Raw genomic sequence first — 19,917 nt, 5'->3', positions numbered from 1 at the left:
CACACTGTCCTGCCTAAATGAGGTTTCTTTCTTCTCGTGAGAGCATTGATTGTACACAAAGAGACTTTAAATAGCCCATTTAATGCCAGTTTTCATGCATTGGAGGATTTAAGTCATAATAAACTGTTTGAATAGTCTAATCTATCACAAAGCACAGGGTACAGTCTCTCACCTGGTAATTTCTGCAATGTTCTGCTACATTTTGGTAAACTAGAAACATATAGTTTTGGGTTTCTAAACACAGACTCCAGCAGATTAAAATACTACCCTATCACTGCACTATGGTTCCAAACATGCCCCTTTCCAGGAGGCTCCACCTCAGCCACTGGGTCTGCTCATACCATCTTTCATCCAAAGTCTAACACCCTCAAAATTCCACTTCTGCCTGGGAATTTGCAGAACATGGTCCAGCTATGAACTTTGCCTTGGTTAAAGTACATTTTTCTCACTTCTCAAAATCCAGACCAAATTAATTCCTTTATTGCCCTTCCATTAATCCTTTCAACCTTCCAACCATTTCCCAGCTGTGATGGTGGTGTAAGCGGTGCCAACACATTCCATCAAACTCTGAATTGTGATCTATATCTTATCTGTCCTTCAATGACCAGTGGCAGATAGCAACACTTAGTTGCCAATAACCTAACAACTTTTCCATGACCCACTACCCTCTATTTCCAAAGGCCATCAAATGGAAAGGTTTGCATGTAACCAAAATCAAACTGACCTGAGGTACACAAATTGGTACTTCTTACTAAACCCAACCCCAGCAACAGGAAGAAACTGAAATGATGTCTTTTGGCTTAACAGTAATTACAGCAGCTAAAGCAAAATGTCACCTTAATTTAATCACTAATTTTTAACACTTGTTACTAGTTCAACATGAGGAAAAATCTCAGTCCTTTGGAAGTGGTGGTGAATAAATGAAAGGGGTGATCCCAAAGTAACATTAACAGGGGCATTATTTGTCCCATAAACTATGAAGATATTTTAGAAGGGCTGTAAAGCTGAGCTATAGCAACTGACAGAAGATGTAATTATATAAGCAGCTGCATTCCAAATTTTGCTGGGATCTGCAATTTCCTGCAATTAGGGAGGAATGTGGAATGTATGCATCTCCAATCTTATGCATTTTGAAGCAAGACATTCACCACCAGAATGCTGGCTCCTGGTGCACCTATTGTCATTCCAAACGTGGGAATACCAGGGAGAAGCTGGTTACCTATCTTACCTAGGAACAGATCTGATAACTAAAAATACAATTTTAATACCCAGAACACCCTTAGCTGCATCTGAGGAGAAGAGCTGGCACTGCTGCTCCCTGCTTCAATTAAACATCAGATACTGCAGAGCACTTCCTAAGCCTTCAGATCAGCATCCACACTGTTCTCTCCAAAGGAAAGATGGTGAGGAAGCACAGTAATGGGAAGCTAGATGCTAATTAAACCATTTGACTCAGATAATTTCATAACAAGGAGTGACCTGATCTTGTCAGGATGGATAACACATTTTCATGGGGTCTGCTTGGCTTGTTTTGGGAGCTTTTCACTTTGGTTTTTCTTTAAGATAATCCAATGGCTCTGTACTTAAGACTCGTGTCTCTAACTTGGAGTCAGAAAAGTCAATTTAGTTTAAGGTAAAGGAGAAGGATCCTGGATTAAGAAAAGAGAAGAACATTAATATATTTCAAGGTCTTTAGCAGAAGATTACAAATACACCCCAAATATCAATACAATGCACACACTGATAAAAGTCCTGCCTGTGTGCTGAGCCTACAAAGAGCTGCAGCACAGGCAGAGCCCAAGGGAGATGAATCCTCTGGGGCCTGAGAGCAGCTGAGCTCTGGGGGAGCTGCAGTGAGCCTGTGGCTGAGCTGCCCCAGCTCTCCCCTGCCCTGCATCTGCAGAGGCAGCTCCTCCAGACAGCCCTGGGCTGGATTCCTGGGGGCCAGGCCTGAGGCAAACAGCCCAGGCTCAGCCATGCTGAGAGCCTCATCACAGCCATCAGTCTTCCACAGAGCCACAGAAAGGTGTCCTGGCTCAGGGGAGACCTTCTCACTCTCTAAAAATCCCCAAAAGGAGGTGGTGCCAGGTGGGGATCAGTCTCTTCTCCCAGGGAAGAAGCAATAGGACAAGAGAAAATGGCCTCAAGCTGTGCCAGGGGAGGTCTAGGTTGGAAATCAGGAAAAATTTCTTTACTAAAAAGGTTGGCAAATGCTGGAACAGGCTGCCCAGGGAAATGGCTGAGTCACCATCCCCAAGGAATTTAAAAGACATGTAGGTGTGGCACTAAGTGACACAGTTTAGAGTTGGATTTGTCAGTGTTGGCTTTGACTCCATGATCTTGGCAGTTTTTTCCAATCTAAATGATTCTATGACACCATGATTCTTTCTGTTCCATAATATTTTCTGTACTCTCTGTTTCTGATTTTTTGGCATATGTACTTTGCTTCCCAGTGGTTAACTTTTGAGGAGAACAACTGAAATAAAAGGAAAAAAACCCCAGGAGTCAAAAATGTAATTATATTACTGCAGCAACTGTGCAGATCCAGACAAGGACAGGTCTTAAAATAATAAATGGTCTTCAAAGAAACTTCTGCAGCACCTCTGCTCACCTGAAGAGGATGCCAGCACAAAGAGAGCAGACACAAAACTTCAGCAAGAGCATCCAAGCTGACCAGAATCCCTGTGCTCTGGAGGCAGGAGCTCACCTAAAGCTCCTCAGCTCCTTCCCCAGAAGTGCATGCCTGGCACTCAGGACAGGCTCTGCCCTGAGAAGTGGGACAGCTCCAAGCAGCATCAGCAAACTTGCAGACTCCTTACCAGCAACTGCAAGGAAACACAGTCCAGATTTGTGAAAGTCCCATGTGCCACATAATTCTGAATGCACACCACAGGAAATAAGAGAAACAAACCCTATTTTCTTCTCCAAATTGGAAATCTTGAGCATTTTACAGTCATTTTAAAAGTTCCATTCTACCATTCCAGCCTTTCAAGAAGCATTTCTTTTTAACTACAGGTTTATCTCCAGACTTTCCCAAACCCTTGAATTCCATTAGAAGATCACAGAAATTAAAGTAGGAATAGGCACATACTGAAAATACATGATATGAAAATCAGAATATGTCAGTGTAAGTAATTTAGACACTTGCAAAAAGGCTGCTGTGCTACTCTGAAAAAGACCCTGACAACTACAAATTGCAAAGGAAGGCAACAGACAAGTATTGCTTTGGATAATAAATTGCTCACTTACTTTTCAATTTGTTCTACCAAACTTTTATCTTGGGCAGCAGAGACAAACACTGATGATAGATCATCTCTGATCCAAGTGGCCTGCAGAGGCTTGGAGGGTCCCACTTTGCTTTTAGAATACTTTTATCACTGCACAGCATGAAAGTAGCCACTTCAGAAAGAGTGCTGCCTGTGCCCTGCACTTGTCTGAATCATCCTGCTCCAAGAGAACAGGATGTGAAACTTGAAATCCAAGCAATGGGGTCCTTGTATGGCCAGCCAACAAAAGCAATATTCATACAAAGCACTCCTAAAATACAGAGATGAGAGGAAGGTATTACCACCTAGTCATACAAATTTTCAGAAAAGGGTTTTTCTTACTCAAGAGTTATGAACAAAAACAAAGCCCAAAAAAAACCCCCATGACTCATAGGGAATTTGTTCACCCCCAAATTGGTTTTGTTCCCAGTTACAAAATACTCCCTTGTCCTTTCCAGGGGCTTTGCAGGAGCACTGCAGAACCTCCCCCAGCAGCCAGCCCAGCAGCTCCTATCCCAACTTTTGGGATCCAGAGCAGCAAAGGTGATTCCAGCAACAGCCAACCCACAGCTATGGCACGAGGAAAAGGAACTTTAACTCCCAGGGGAGATTTTCTACAGAAAACACTTTCAGAGGTTCAGTGCATATTTTCTAAAGCCACTGCTCTTACAATGCATTCAGCAGGGTCTATTATCTCCCAGTCTGAGGTGAGGAGCAGCTGTAGGTGGATGTGAGGCTGCCTGGATGGCCCCTGTGACTCCTACAGCAGCTAAAGGCCAGGCCCTACAGCCAGCCTGCAAAGGGAGACAATCAAACAGCTCTCAGGGCTTAGAGAGAGCCAGTAAATTGAAGGAAAATGGTGAGTTTGGGGCTCAGAAGAGTACTAAAGCTTTATTTAGAGGCATTTCTGGCTGGAGAGAAGATATGTGACAACACTAAATTACAGATGTAGTTTTATGTCAGCTCTTCCACAAGCACAAGGGACAAAGACAGAAACAAGGTGGATGCTTTCTTCTCTTACGATCAAGTACCCTTGATTTCAGGCAAGCAACTGAGAAAACAAGGCTGAGGTTTCAAGAACAAAGGGAACAAAGTTAAGCTTTGAACGCCTGGATGCAAAGAATCCTTCTAAAAGCACCTCTGTCAACTCACCAGAAACAAAAACCCCAAACCAACCCAAGCAGTGCTGCAAAGCACTCAGTGACCCCAGCTCCTGCTGGCAGAGGGGAACCCATCCCCACAGCCTGCCTGGAGCTGCCAGGTAGCTCCTGGAAGTTCCTGTCCCAAACACCCACCCTAAAGGTGCAGTAAAACACCCTGACAGAGCTCCAGGTGGAGCTGTCTAGAAGGAGTCTCTGCCTGGGGGGTTTAACACAGCCTCTGCCAGCCAGAACGAGCTGTGACCCCCGAGGCTGCCCTTGTGGAGGATGTGTGTGCTCTTCTGGCTCACCACTTGCAAGACAAAATCCAGTAACTTCATGGCTTCTGGTGCTTCAAATCCCACCCACCAGCCTCGAAGCTTTTCAAAAAATATCAGTGCTGGGACCTGTGCTTCCATATCTTGTGCATCTGAGCCCTGCAGACATTCCTAGTCTTCATCCTTGTTTTATTGTGTGCTTTAGCTGTGAGAGCCTAAGTGCTATACTTAGTTCTTAAAAATGCACTAAAACATTTACAGTGGCTACAAAACAGTGGCTTCTCTATTGCAATGGGTTTTTTTACACTGTATCATTAAATAAAGCTCATCTGAAATTTACTGGAGTATAATTCTCCAGCTGCATTTATTACATGTTTCATTGCCTTGGTCAGTAGCCAACATCTTCGTAAATAATGCAAGTGAAATATTAACCCTGGTTATTTATTATACTTTACCTGATCCTGTCACCTGAGCAAACATTCTGCATTTTGGCAAGGAAGGGAAAGCAGCATCTTCTGGGAAGCAAAACTTTCACCCACGCTTCCTTCAAACCCCAGAGTTCTGCACACAGAACAGGAGACAGCACTCGAGTTTTTCATGTTCCCCTCCTCCCCAAGGAGCTGCAGTCTTTTAGCCTACATAAGCCCCATGAAAAATGTCAGGCTAGGTAATTCATTTCCAGTTGTGGTTTTTGTGTGTGTCTGAAACCAGTCTGCTGATTTAGCCACTGGTGCACAGAGTGCCTCTGTGTCTCACACTCAGAGCTCGTCCCTCTTTCAGCAATCTGCACAAAAACTTGCATCTGCAAACAAAGAACAAACACTTATCTTTCCAACCCTTTGTAAGCTGTAAGCTTAACATTGACTAATCAAGCCTGGCCAGCCTACACAGAATTGTCAGAAGCAAGAAAGAGTCCTTCAAATAATCTTCCAGCTCTGCTTATGTACAGTAACTTTTCACATACACCCCAGCCCTAAACCAGGCCAACCTGGGACTTCAGCTCTAAAGCAGATTTTAGATCCTGCTGTCAAAAGGAGGACCAGGTGCACAGGCATGATTCCCTTTCTCCTTCCATTGGGAGAGAGAGCACACTGCCTTCCACCAACAACCACCTGGATCTCTACAGGCACTTAGCACAAACAAGCAGCCTCGGATCTCCTGCCAGGAATGTTGATGAGTGAGGAACAAAGCAACTCAAGGAAATCCAAGAGCAAAGAGCAAATGTAAAGATCAGTATTTACTTCCTACTGTTTACAGCAGCTTCATGTTTTCTAATGGCCTAAATCTGCTAGAGCCACAGCAATTCCACCAGCAGCAAATTTAATCCTACATTTAACTAAGAACTGCACATAAGAGCCAGCAGACTTGTCCCTCCCTGCCTTCCTGCTGTGTCCCCCAGTGCTGCCTTTGATGGATGTTTGGGTTGATCTCTGTGGGTTCCCCCCCTACCCAGGCATCTGGGCCCAGCCAACCATGCACTTCCAAAAGCTGCTCTTGTGGTCTTGCTAGTTCTTCAATTCCTTTTCGCATGAGGAGCTCCACTGGCAGCTGCTCAGGGCTCCAGATGGAGGTTTGCAAATACAAAGTGGAGCACAGAAACCTTCTGGGAGCAGGAAGGGGAATATGCTGACTGAGGAAATCCACCAGCACTGAACCATTCCCCAGCACTCCTCCACTTCCTGCACCCCAGACAGCACGGATAATTAACTGCTCACTACAGAACATCTTCATATTAGCAAAAAGCCCAGGGAACCAGAATGAACAGCAGCAACAGCAAAGATGAAATGGGAACAGTGTGCTCACAAAAAAAACCCCAAAAAACCAAAAAACCACACACATACAAAAAAAAAACCAGAAAAAAAACCCGACACCAAAAAAGGTGTTTTTGACAAGCCTCAGAGAGTTCTTCAGTGAGATCTCAGCTGTAGCTTTGTCACAAATCCCTGGTTTAAGGCAGGGGAAACACAACCCAGCCCTGCAGCAGTGGAGGAAGGAACTCAGCCCAGGGGAGCCAGCCCAGCCCCACCTGTGCCCCTCACCATTCCCATGCTGCAGACAGCAACAAGACTTTATCTTTTTCTAGCAGAGGCTACTGGGGACCCACAGCTCCTCATCCCCTGCTCCAATCATTATGAGACATAAAGAAAAACTTTGGAAGTGCATTTTTCTGAGTTGATAAAATTCAACTCAATCTTGGTAAGAGAAACAAAAAAAACACCAACCACAAACAGAAGTAGGACCATGTTATAGCATCAGCTTCTGGAGCTGCTTCCCTACTACAAATATTGAAGACTTAAATCAAAATTATTCAAAAACAACTTAGTCTTTTATAAATGTAGGAACCTTAGAAGAAAGGTCTCTCTTTGCAGACTCTATGAGGTCTCTGGCAGTGTGCTGTGATGAGCTGGCAATGGCAAAACGTTTATGTGAACCACAGAACTCCTGGGATGGAGTGAAAGTGCCTCTGTGTTTCAGACCCCACCACCTTCACCTGACTGGGTGGCCCAGGCCATTCCTGCCAGCCCTGCACCCCACCCTTCCCCGGGAGAGAAAACAAAACATCTCTGTCCTGTCCAGCCCCTCCCCAGCCCACTGTGAATTCAAAGGGCAGCCCTGCCTCTCCCATCCCTATCCAGGAGACAGCTGCCAGGGTTTGGGGAGGCTGGAGATTACTGAATGGTGGGGAGGAGATGGATCAGGAGAAAAACACAGAAGCAAAGACAAAATTCACATACTCCAGTGCTCTCCCACTGTGATTATGGAGGTCTGGTCCAGGTCAGGGACTGCAGTCTTACCTGGGTACTCAGACACAGCACCAGCCAAGCAAGCACAGCCACCAGAACTTCTGGGTGGAATTCTGGTGTGGAAAGAGGCTGTTCTAGGTTCTAGATCAGATTAATGGCTCCAAACCTTCCTGCTCTGTGCCTCAGAGATGTATGCATGAGCAAGCTCCATCCCACCATCTCAAATGAGTCTGCCTTACTTTTAAATGCAAGAAAACACAGAGGGTCCCAGGATACAGTATCCCAAGTCTCAGCAAAAGCTTGGAATGGGACCAGCATTTATGTGATGAAAACTGAAACAATTACCACTTGGGAGTCAAACACTCTACATTTCAGCTTGTGGATGCCAAATGTTTCAACCAGACTGAAATCAAATCCTCCCCTCTAACAGAGGAGCAGGTAACAGAATATTCAGAAAGGAAAAAGCAAGGAAACAAGTTCTCTTCTGGGATTAGGAGATTTCATCTTTTACAGTTAAGTTTGTTTCTGAGAGGAGAAAAGTTCTTAAAGCTTAACCATTTCCCTTCCCTTTTTGATCATTTCCAGATCCCCAAAATGTCACTAAAGAAATGATTATTTGCCCAGTACTGCACAGAAAAGAGCAAAGCTAACAGAAAGAGAAAGAAAGCCCCATATTCAGATCACACCTCTGTCATATGCCTTTTCTCCTCCAAGGTACTGAACACTGCTGCCTAGAGATGGGTATCAGTTAAAATGTCCTATTAATCAGGGTTTTCACAAATCACCCAAATCCCATGGCAGCATTCAAATGTCTTCTAGTGAGTGTCCCTGAAAGGTTAAATCATTTCAGGGTCATTCCAAGCACATAACCAAAGAAACAGCTGGGGGTAGGCAGAAACAAACAAAAGAAAACAAGGAAATGAAAATGAAACAAAATAAAAGAAGCAAAATAATTTTCTTAATTTTAAGAGACTTAAGACTGATAGTTTTAACTAGCAGAATCACAGTGTGCAAATGATCAAACTTGCAACAAATAGATTCATTCCCCCTGAAACCACATCCTGAATGATAAATTACATTCAGTGATGCAAACCAGGCATCGTGGCATAGCAATGACTTTAACCCATCTGAAATACCTCTGCACAGTCCAAAATAAATAGACTATTCAACTGCAGGCTTTCCTAAATGAAAGACACTTCAAGAGGTTTTCAAGCCCAACCCACAGTCTTGGAGCAGGTGGAGTAATTTCCTCTAGGTTCACCCATCATGGAAACCAAGGAGCATCAGAAGAACATAAAAAATGCTTCCTCCTGCTCCATTGTGATCTCCCTCTCCATTCTCTCCTCTTCTTATGCAAGGAGCCCAGTAAGTTTCCTCAGAGAAACCCTTTCACAGCTTGGGTCATCACTGCTGTCATCATCCCCTCCCTGTTCCTTTCCAGCTCAAACACATTTATTTTAATTGATGAATGGGACTAGCACTGCACATCGCATTCCAGAAAGAGAGGGGAATGTTTTTAAGCTTTGCTTTTCTTCTGCTTCCCTAACCATTTTAGGATCCAGTTTAGTGTTTCTGACTGCTGACCTTTCCACAGAGTTCGCTCACCTGCCGTGACAATCAAAGAAACACCTGGAAAATTATGATGCTCCCTTCAGATGTGTCAGCCTGAATTTCTCTCCGTGCAGTTTTTCTGACATTTTTCCACTTCCCTACTCGGCACAAGGACCCTCAATAACCCTTTGCTGTTGCTTCTAGGGATTCAGTCTCCTCTCTCCTCGTGGGCACCTCACCTTGCTGCCCTGTGTTGGTTTTGCCTGGCCTGGATTTTGGCTGCACCAGTGACCACCTCCACCAGCCCATGGCTTCCTGCTGCTGTTTGCTCAAGGGGGAGAGGGAACACAGCCACGTGGGCAGTTCATTTTCACTGAACATCTTTTCAGGGTGTCCTGGTTCAGGGCAAATTTGGGAGAGAGCCCCCAAAGGGGTTCCTCTAGAAAAGCAGATTTAATTGGCCCCTCTCCCAGCTGGTTCAGGAAAAACACTTCTTTGGAGAAAAGTGGAAAAATCAGTTTATTAAACAATAAAACCCCTTGCTGCCCCAAAAGAGATGACAAACTGAGAAAAGTCCCCTCCCTGGGTTGCAGTTCAGCTCACTCAGTCTCTTATCAGTGCCTCTGTGCTGGAAATGCCGCTGCCCAGGCCCAGCCCCGTGGCCACAGGTGGAGCTGCCGGTGCTCTGCTGGTGTTCAGTACAGAGCAGGGTTAAACAGCTCCAAAGAAAAGGGGAGAAAACCCCACAGTCCAGGGAACTTCTTTGCCTCAGCTAGCTAAAACTAACTAAAACAAAGGAGAGCTCTGTCCTGCTGCCTGTCCATCTGCAGACAACAACAGTTGAGGAGCAGGAATGTGAAGGAGTGCAGTGTCTGACAACAAACTGGACTGCTTCACTCTCTGGAACAAGTCCTAAAGGTGCAAAACTTATTATTCAGCATAAACAGAAGAAGACGACTGGGGATACAAGCTTCATATAGCCAGCCCGGGACCTTCATCAAATGTCATTTGCAAATGCGATTAAGCAGCACCAACGCAGCCACCCGTGCCCACACGCTCACCAGTCCCTGCAGAGAGCTCCAGAGATTCCAGCTCTCATTCCTCCCTCCAAAGAGCTCCAGAGATTCCAGCCCTCATTCCTCCCCGCAGGAACTCAGCAGATTCCAGCCCTCATTCCTCCCCGCAGGAACTCAGCAGATTCCAGCCCTCATTCCTCCCTGCAGGAACTGTGCTCTCTCTCCCCCAGTCCATCACATTTCAGCACTCAATTCTGCTGCTCAGACAGTTCCTACCCGGTCCCCTGGCACAGACATCAGGCCTACTGGCAACAACAGACACAAACACTCTGTGGATTATCAGGTTCTTTGTCAAGTACAAGGTAGTGGACATAAGAGCTGTAATAAACTGTGCTGGCCCTCAGCTGGGCATGCCTGTAGGAGCCGAGATAATTTCCAGATGTCTCAGTACTGCAAGATACAAAGTTAGCGATAATGGCTTCAGCTACCGCTGTGCCTTTTCTTTGTTTGATTAAAAAATAATATAGAAGGAAAGATTTGATAAGCTTATTTCTCCAGGGAAAAGAAGGGGTCAGAAACATGCACTTGATAGAGGAGCCTGCATTCAGCAAGCATCCTAGCTGTGGGGAAAAAAGGACAGACCACAGGAAGAAAGCATCACAAAAGCAGCAGCACTATGCAAAGCAAGGCTTGATATAAAGAGGATTGATGGAGAGTCATCTGACCCCAAGCATTCCAAAAAATGCTGTCATGTAGCATTACAAAACAATTCTGTTTCAGGGCATATGTAGAAGAGAAGGCATTTGTGGTAAACCAGCCTTTTAACAACACACTTAAAGATGCACTCCATTTATCACAGTCACAAACTCGTATGACGTCCAGAGAATCTCACAAACACTGGAACACGACCAACCATTATTCAAATCCAATCAGTGCATCCATTTCAAAGAAGAAATCATCAGTTAAATCCTTCTGGACTTAAACCCTGAATTTAAGTATTTAAAAAAAAAAATAAATCAGGGTGATATTATGTAACACCTAACATCATATTTAACAGCACGTATATTGTAACATAGAAGTCAGAGCATATCTTGCTTTACAAATCATGCACTGGAAATTTTATTTTTAGAATTTGAGGTCTGAGTGGTCCCACAACAGTCATGTCCATTTTGCCCAGGAACAAGCAAATCTGATGATTCTAGAGATCTGCCTAGTCCAGTACCCTGTCACTGACAGTGAGTGACAGCAAGTGCCGAGAGAAGGCTCTAAGACAAATGTAAATACATGGATATGCTTCCTCGGGATATTCCCCCAGCCTGCAATGATTTGTTCTCCCACTAACTCATAAGGTTGCAATTTGTATCTGCATATTTTATAGTCTTTGATGGATTTCAACTCCCAAGAACGTGTACAGCAGATTTCAAACCCATGTATGCTGCTTATACCCACAGTGCCCTGTGGGAAGAAGTTTTGTACTCTGTGTGAAGCAGCAGCTCCTTGTGCCTTCTCTACCCAACTGATCCCAATTAGCTCCTTATGCTTAAGGTGGAAGTGAGCAATTAGCTCTGCACACACTTTTTCCATGTCAGACACCTTTTGAACTCTTGGGCAGGTACTTTTTGAACTGACAACCTGCCATTTTCTATTTTGTCAGCTGATCTGCAATACTGTCTACCAACACCCCAGTGTACAACCACACACTCCCCTCTGTCCTGAAAAGCAAAATAAAATCAAATACTCAGGGCTAAAAAAACCCTCCTCTGAGGTAAGACAGACACAAGATGGTGATACAGCAATTTTATTACTGCTCTGTCATCCCAACTGTTTTTTTCACTTTTTCTCCATCCACAGGTATTGTAGATTCTCTGACAGCCTTCTCTCCACCTGCTGCCTGGAAAGAATCACTAGTTTTTTATGCCTGCATCCTCATTGTTCTCCTTGTACTAGGATGCTGACACTCAGATTCACCTTCCACATCTACATTACCTAAACCTCCTTTATTTATGTCCCACCACCCCTCTGGGTGCTTCCCAGTGTCTCCCCATCCTTGCACAGCAAATCCCAGGCACACTTCCTTCATATCCCCTGCCTTCCTCCACAGCCAGCCTCCCACAGGCAGTCTGTTCTGCCATCAAATCTTCTGCTCAGTCTCTTCCTTCACTTCACAGGTTTCAAATTCCTCTTCTTCCTTCCCCATCAGATATTTCAAAGACTCCTAATTCAATGAAAGATGACAAGCTCTGGCCTCTTTCCCTGTAAATACTTCATTTTCTCACTGTGACCATTACCAGTGCTTTCAGCCTGCTGCATCCATCCCCTCTGGGGGCTGCCATGATTCCTCCTCTTTCTCTTCTCTCCTCTCCCCTGCAGTGCCTATGCTTTGCAGCCTGCCCTTCAGGAGAACACTTGTTTTGTCTGTCCTCTCTGGGCCAGATGCCTGCTTTGTGTTTGGAAGAGCACCGGGCACGCTGTGGGCACAAAGCCCCAGGGAGCTGCAGCCCTGGCACCGTGACTGCAGCAAGGGTGGCACAGAGCAGCCACAAGGCCCTGCCCTAGACAGGCCAGAGACAGAGAGCTGAAAATGCAGCATCCCAAACATCTGCAGGGGTGATGAGCAGCAGCCCAGCCCTTACCTTCTCCCACCAGGCAGCCCTTCGCTGAGCCACGAGCTGGTGCAGCTGCTCCTGCAGAGCCAGCAGGTCCCAGGATAACCTGTCCATTTGCCCAGCCAGCTTGACAGCCCAGGGGCAGCAGGAGTTCACCTCTGGCAGCCTTCTTTTCTCCACATGAGCATCCTGGGACTCACACATACTTCCCTCCTCAGCCATATCATCCAAGACAGTTTCCTAAACAAAAAACAATAAAAGTTACTTTTCAGCTTGAGCTAAAATGGTTCCCCCCATCCTTGAGGTAATTCATAGCTAGGAATTCACTGTTGCCATCTCAAGATACAGTTGCTCCACAATTTCAGAGTTATTTTAAGAGAGAACCCCCTCAGTTCACTATAACATATTTCCAAGTTAACAGAAAACTTATGTTGCTAACCTGGCTTATTTTAGAAAGCACTGCACAGTCAGCTACTCTCCACTGCACTAAGCATAAAGTAACACTCCTGAGATGGAGGTGATCAGCACTGCAGCAGCTCTAGATATGCCCTTCCTCTCAAATTCTGAGCTTGGATGCACTTCTAGGGCTTTTGGTAACAAAGTGATGACCAGGGAGGTACACTGGTACACACTGTTCAGGACAGCCCCACCTGCTCCAACACCCACAGGGTCACTTGTGCCCATGGAAAACTCCACAAAGTGAGAAACATCCAGGGATTCCTGCTCCAGACTGGTCAGGAGCTGACAGCTCTGCTTGACCATGACCATCTAGCTGGTGTGATAATTAACTGTGCAATTGCCTTCCAAGGTAGCAACTGCTTTTTCAAATACTCAAGGGGAAAAAAAAAAAAACCCCAAACATAAAAAAACCCAAAACCATTTAAACAAAACATTCAGAGCCCATCTATACACTCTGGTGCACAGACTGTGCAGAAACACACATTTTTTCAAGCCTGAATAGCGCAGCATAACTAAAGGACATAGGCCTCACTCACAGAATATTAAATATTTATCTCCATACTGTTATCAAGAAGACATTCGATAGGAGAGGTCACAATCTCTTTTAAGAACATAATTTGCATCCAAAAGTATCTTTAGCAATTGAAGAAGTAATTTAGAAACACTGGCAGGTAATTCAGCAGTTGAGCAGCGTGGTCTACACAGGAGCAAGGAAAAACCAAGTCCATCATTACTGCACAGCAGCAGCACTGCTGGAGATATCAGAGAGCCACAAGTCACCAATGTCATGCTGCTGCAGTCAAGCACTGTGCCACAAACTGTAACCACAAGTCCCAGGGATAGAAGAGTGCTGACTGTAATGCTGACATGCAGGTGAGGCACTTGAAGTTAAACTCAGACAAACAGGAGGGAAAGCCCAGATGACAGCAGCAACAAACACCAAAAGCTCAAATGTATGGCCTACAAGGACACATAAAGACGTCAAAACTTTAGCTTAGCCTAGAAACAGGGATTGGGAAGGCAGTGACATGCTAACAGCCTTCACTTATATAAAAGACTGCTATAAAGAGGATGGGAAGTTTTATTTTTTTCTCATCTTTCTCTCTTTTCTCAGAAGGTAGGTTAAAAACTGGCTTAATTCAGAGCAAGAGATTCTTAAACTCATGCAAGAAAAAGCTTCATAAGGCAGCTAAGAATGGCACAGGACACCCTGCAAAAGCTCATTTCTAGGCAAGCACAGGTGCTGGGAATTGGCACAAAGCAACACCATGGCCCAGCTCCCGAGAACACAGACATGGCAGGGACATGGACAGGATAACAAACTGACAGGAGATAAAGCAAAGGGCTTTGGCTTTTTGGGGTTTGGAGTTCTTCTCTTCATGCCTTATTTTGAAATTGATTAACTGACAGAATTGTAAAGTAACATCAACATTCAGACAATGTTCTCAGGCAGGTGGTGGGATTTTTGGGCTGTCTTGTGCAGGGCCAGGAGTGGGACTCGGTGGTCCTTGTGAATCCCTTCTAGCTGAGGATACTCTTGTGATTACTGCAATCATTCCAGTCCCTGCAGTGATGCCACGCTCTGTTGTGCTCCTGCCCACCCCCAGCAGGCAGAGCTGGCAGCAGCTGTGCAAGAACCACCCATCCATCAGAGCAGCAAACAAAACACAAGTTTGGTATAAAGACAAAACTACTGTCTTTTCTAAGCACATCTCATCCCCATCCATCCCACTGCATACAGGAACAACCACCATCATCAGTGAAACAAAGAAAAAGGCAAATTCACTATCCAGCACGCTGAGTAGCTTAAAAAGATGTTGCTGGTCAGTTTTCAAGTATTTCTTTAGAACTTAACTCCAGAAAGCAGGCTAAAACTCTTCAACATTTCAAAGGCAAGTGTTTTGGTGGATACACAGAAATAATTGCAGTTATATTTTATCTTCTGGGAGCCAGGCCTGTGCTAATGTTGATGCTTTCCAAAAAACCCTAAGATGGTAAACATGTAAAGCAAAAACCATTAGAGAACTAATGGAAATTGGAAGTACTCTTCAAGACAGGTGAGGTAATTTCACACTGCCCTTTGCCTTGCTTTTAGTGTAGAAAAGGGCACATGGGCAATTAGCAGTCAGCTCAACTGATTCTCAAAATTCTGTAAGCTCATAGAGCTAATGTGGTGTGCTAAAGAATTATTTCAGCAACACTGAATGGGCAAAAGTGGTAGAGAGAAGTGAGATGGATGGCATCGTTTGCACTCACTTGAGAAATCCTAAGATGCACAGAGAAAGGGTTATTGATTTTCTTATGATCATTCAACACAGTTCAAGGGGAAATCAGCAATGTCAACACACTATTTGGCTGGGGAAAAATGAAGTTGTTTTCAATATCAGCTGCCTGCAAATTTAGTTGTTCTCAAGACTGCAATAAAGCTTAGAGGCCCTCTTCTGAAAAGCCATTTAATTTTACAAAATGTCCAACTGCTATGTTTAAAAACTATTAAAAATGAAGATCAGACCTTTTCATTTGTGTTAACTACATGAAATTCTGCCATTCTGCCCTGCAATTCCTCAGCTTAGCTGGGTGAGTCCTACTGAAGAAAACAGGAATGAAAGAGAACTGTGGAGTTTACTTCCTCAAATCCTGACTGCAGGTCAGGTGCTGCCACAGTGACAAACTGACCCTCCCAAATGTCCCAAACCCAGGCAGTCCCTTGATAACCATGCAAGGGGGTAAAAGAGAACTATAAATCTAGAAAACTTTTCTTAACATATATACATGATATTTCTCTGTTAATTGTGAGAGTCAATCATTGCATTACTCATCTATCACAGACCTATAAAAACATTCCTTACTTTATCAAGACTTTATTATCCTTTTTCTCAAGTGCATTGAACAAATGGTTTGCAACATTTAATTCTGTGGGACTTAAGGGCCTTTGGGAGTAGCCAGCTATGTTAAAGTCAAGAAAGATGCACCCCTCAAAATCAGTTTAATTTGTTACCATCCACTGCCAGTAAACTGGTTCCAGTTGCTTCCATTCCAGAAAGGCTTCCAGCTGCGTGGTCTCAGAGTCCAGGAGCTGCACCAGCTACAGGAGAGGAGACAAAGGAAAGGAAATCAGGTAACCTTGGCCACTTGAGAACTGCATGAAATACGTGCTTAGCCTGAAAAAGGCATAAAAAGAGTGTGAGTGGTACATGGGACAACACTGGGTGGCTTTACAAGAACATTTTAAAAACAGGTGGGGAAAGGTGAAGTAAAACACTTCTCCCCATAGCACTGATTTATCCCTCACCCAAAATGTACCAACTTCACTGGCTTTTCCACACATAAATGAGTTTCCTACTGTTTTGAGGGAACAAAGAAACACAGTTCTGATAGACATGCTTAGTGAAGGACCAGCTTCAAATCTTCTATGCTTCTTGATCACCAAAATAAGCTGTTTCTCCAAAAGTATTTTTCCCTGTCCATCTCTTCACTCTGAAATAGCATGGAAGAACTCCCTCTAAAATGTTATGTATTTCATAAACTGTATCATCTGCTGCATGAGGAATCCCTCCCTTTACCTGAGAGCACTCAAAGGAGAGATGCTGCATTATAGGTACACAAATTATATTTTTTTCACAAATATATGCATGATACACATGTATGCACACACATATACGGTGAAGGAGACATTGCAAGACTAAATATTTACATTTCAGTAAAAAAAAAAGCCCTTGTAAAGAATGATAAAGTGAACAAATTTGCTATAATCAGAGCTCATCAGCTTTAACAATTCTGACCATACCTTTGAAATGAACAATTTTAACATCAATCTGAAGTTACCAAAGGTAACTTCTTAAGATGACCACAAAGAGTGTAGGGCCTTGAGAAGAATGACAAAGACCAGACCAGTACCAGCTAAATCCATTTTGTGGATTACATTTTATACAAACAACTAGCTTCTGCTAGCTTTGTTTGCTTTAGTTACTTAGTACATAACATCATTTAAGTAAGTGCAAAGCATGAGTTTGTCACCGACATGTTTTATGAAAAATCCTTCTTTTAGGATTTTTCCCCTCCTGAGAAACTGAGAGGCCTCAGGAACAAACTGTAAACAATTCTTATCTGCTGCTGTGGAATGCAACGGGGGAATCTGTGATTGGCCTCATCAGGCTGTTTCCAATTAAGAGCCAATCACAGTTCACCTGTCCAGCCGGTCTTGGTCTGGGAGAAGACCTTTGCTGAGACATTCCTTTTCTATTCTTAGCTTAGCATGGTAGTGAAATCCATCTCTCTATTCTTTTAGTATAGTTTTTATATATTATCTATCATATAATAATAAATCAAGCCTTCTGACACATGGAGTCAACTTTCTCGTCTCTTCCCTCATCCTGGGACCCCTGTGAACGAGGTAACATGAGTTGACTTTCCAATTTTATTATGCAGATATTACTTGAAGATAAAGGAACCAAAGAAAGGAAACCACTTTGCAAAAGTAACTGCTGGAAATGGTATGCAGTTTGCCCTAAAACACTGCTGGATCCAAAATACAATTATTACACATTTGCTCACACACCAGGCACTTGGCATTACACTTAATGATTCTGCCACTTTCAAGCTCAGCTGGGATATAAAAGGTGGAAGAATGGCTGTCTCCTTTTTTCTTTTCTCCTTTTTTTTCCCCATAGGTACATCTACAGCACAAATGGCTTACATTATGGCATCTGAGGCTTGCAAGAAAACCCAGCCAAAAAGTTGATTAAATATTCAGGCTACAGCGAAGTTACTTGACTTTAAAGTAGCTCTGTAATGTGGTCACGAGCTGTGTGTGATTGCAGTATGAACACTCTTATTGCAGCTAAAGAGGGCTGAAGGCTGGGATGGGGAGTGTTTCATTCTGAGCCTTCAGAAAAAGAGTGATCTTAATAAAAACACAGTCATCATCTTTATTCTCACCAGAATGTTAGAAGCACCATATGGCACTTGCTTTCACAGCACAACTGAAAGGATATGGTTCTGAAACTTGACCAAACCTCTACAGGATCTGCTGCAGTTAACTGACCTTAAAAACAATCAAAGCTTCCTGAGCAGTCTCCTAATCTCAAACCCTTTGGGGTCTTTTGTATTTGGGTGCTGTTGTTGCCTTTTTTTTTTTTTTTTTTTTAAACTGCTTCATTAGTTATACAAAACTCGAGCAGCTTGTGTGAAAGCCTTCAGGTGACTCACCCACTTACAGCAAACTCACCTTTCACTAAGGTGTTAACACCCTCAGAAACAGCAGGCCAGCAACTGTGTGCTGGAATGCCTGAGCCATAAATCAGTAATGGGAAGACTCCAGCAGTCCTTGGAGGACAGTTTCCAGCAGAGCTGCAATACACCCTGGCAGCCTCAGGCAGGCCTGAAATAGCCAACATTTGAGTTTCCACCCTGAGGGACTTTAGGCACTGCTCCTGAATGCCAATATCCTCTGCCATCCTTTTTTTACAGGCCTTGCAAGCCTTTGATGTTATTGCAGCATGGAGAATAAAGCAGAACGCAATAAAAAAATAATGTACTACAAATTTCCTTGAGATACCTTCGCAAAAATCATAAAAACAAATAAATGTTCAAGGTTGGGAAGGGACAATGGATTGTATGTCCATGTGCCTTGAATTTGGTCACAAAGACAGGGTCCACATGCCCCAGGGGTGACAGGTTTTCACTAAGACATGCCTACACTTAGAAATGAACATTTCTGTCAGGCAGCTTCGTTCTCCCAGCCTCATCCTTTGCACAAGCTTCTCAAGAGCATTTTGTGTTCTTTAACAAACTCTGCTTTTTGTGACTTTGAGACCACAATGCACATTTTCTTAGGTCACACATCCCAGAGCTGGTATTTCAGAAACCAAACCCCAAATTGTGCCTCTGCATCCCCCCCCAAACACAGCACCACTTCTTGTTCATTTACCCCCCCAAACACAGCACCACTTCTTGTTCATTTACTACCAACAGGAGTTCACACACATGCCACGAGCAGTTCCACCTCTGATGCTACACAAACCTCTCAAAACATATAAGAAATTCCCAAGCTGTAGCTAAAGCTGCCAGCCCATTCCCAGTGAACTGAGGACCCCATGTCAGACCTCCTAATGAAATTTAAAGACTGCAGCCTGTAGAAGTGCATCAATTTTGTTTCATGAAAAAAGCGAAGCAGTGAGTCAAAAATTGCCTCACGTGGGTATCTAAGTGATGCTTAAGGGTAATGCCTGAAAATTGTGTTTCCTCTACACAAAATTAAGAAAACCAAATCCATTTCCTTCATTCTTCTGAAGGAAGTTATTGCTCTAAAATATTTACACTGACTGAAAAAGTAACGACAAATTCAAATTGCTAATCTCTGTGGAGAGGCAATTCCATAATGAATGCTGAGAGCAAAAGCTTTGCAGGAACAACTTATTTGAGCCTTTGTAAAGAAACCACCCCTGGTACAAACAACAGCTTTGCTACAGAGGGTGAACTGCGCCTAGCTGAGCTGGCTCAGAGCAGGCTGCCAGGAAACCTCAGTGTGATGCAAAGGATGCTCTAACTCTGTGAAGAGCATGCCTTGCTCCCTCCAGCACATGGCTGTGACCTCCAAAGCCAAACATCCAGCCCCAGTGAAGATCACAAACCTCAGGAAACAGTGGGAGCTTCAGCAGCAGAAGGTGACTCTCGGGTTTGTTGTTGTTGGAAGGGCTCCTGAGGTATTAAAAAGTCTTTTTTCCCAGCCCTGTGCTCGAAGAAGAAGACGGGATTCTTCGGCTCTGATTCTCCAGGTTGTTTATTTGCCCTTATCTAATGCATTGTTTTTCTGACTCATTGAGGTCTGTCTAGCAGGTTGGGTTGAGGCACACTGAC

General features: G+C 44.0%; 1 protein-coding gene across 3 annotated transcripts in view; it reads right to left on the bottom strand.

Annotated features, from left to right (window-relative positions):
* Positions 1-19,917, bottom strand: part of TEDC1 (tubulin epsilon and delta complex 1) — a 70,647-nt gene that overhangs the window by 8,718 nt on the left and 42,012 nt on the right. For 2 of the 3 annotated variants that reach the window (XM_050977534.1, XM_050977535.1), the window contains 2 exons: positions 16,058-16,144; positions 12,628-12,840 (listed from right to left, as the gene is read on the bottom strand). In XM_050977534.1, the coding sequence (XP_050833491.1) occupies positions 12,628-12,840; positions 16,058-16,144 (300 nt within the window). Of the gene's footprint in view, positions 1-11,262; positions 11,886-12,627; positions 12,841-16,057; positions 16,145-19,917 lie in introns of those variants that run through there. The other variant, XM_050977536.1, reaches the window with a different exon arrangement.

This window comes from Serinus canaria, chromosome 8 (genome assembly GCF_022539315.1).
Source record: "Serinus canaria isolate serCan28SL12 chromosome 8, serCan2020, whole genome shotgun sequence".
Classification (NCBI taxonomy): domain Eukaryota; kingdom Metazoa; phylum Chordata; class Aves; order Passeriformes; family Fringillidae; genus Serinus; species Serinus canaria.
Note: the sequence above shows the minus strand (reverse complement) of the source record. Positions and strands in the feature narration are given on the sequence as shown.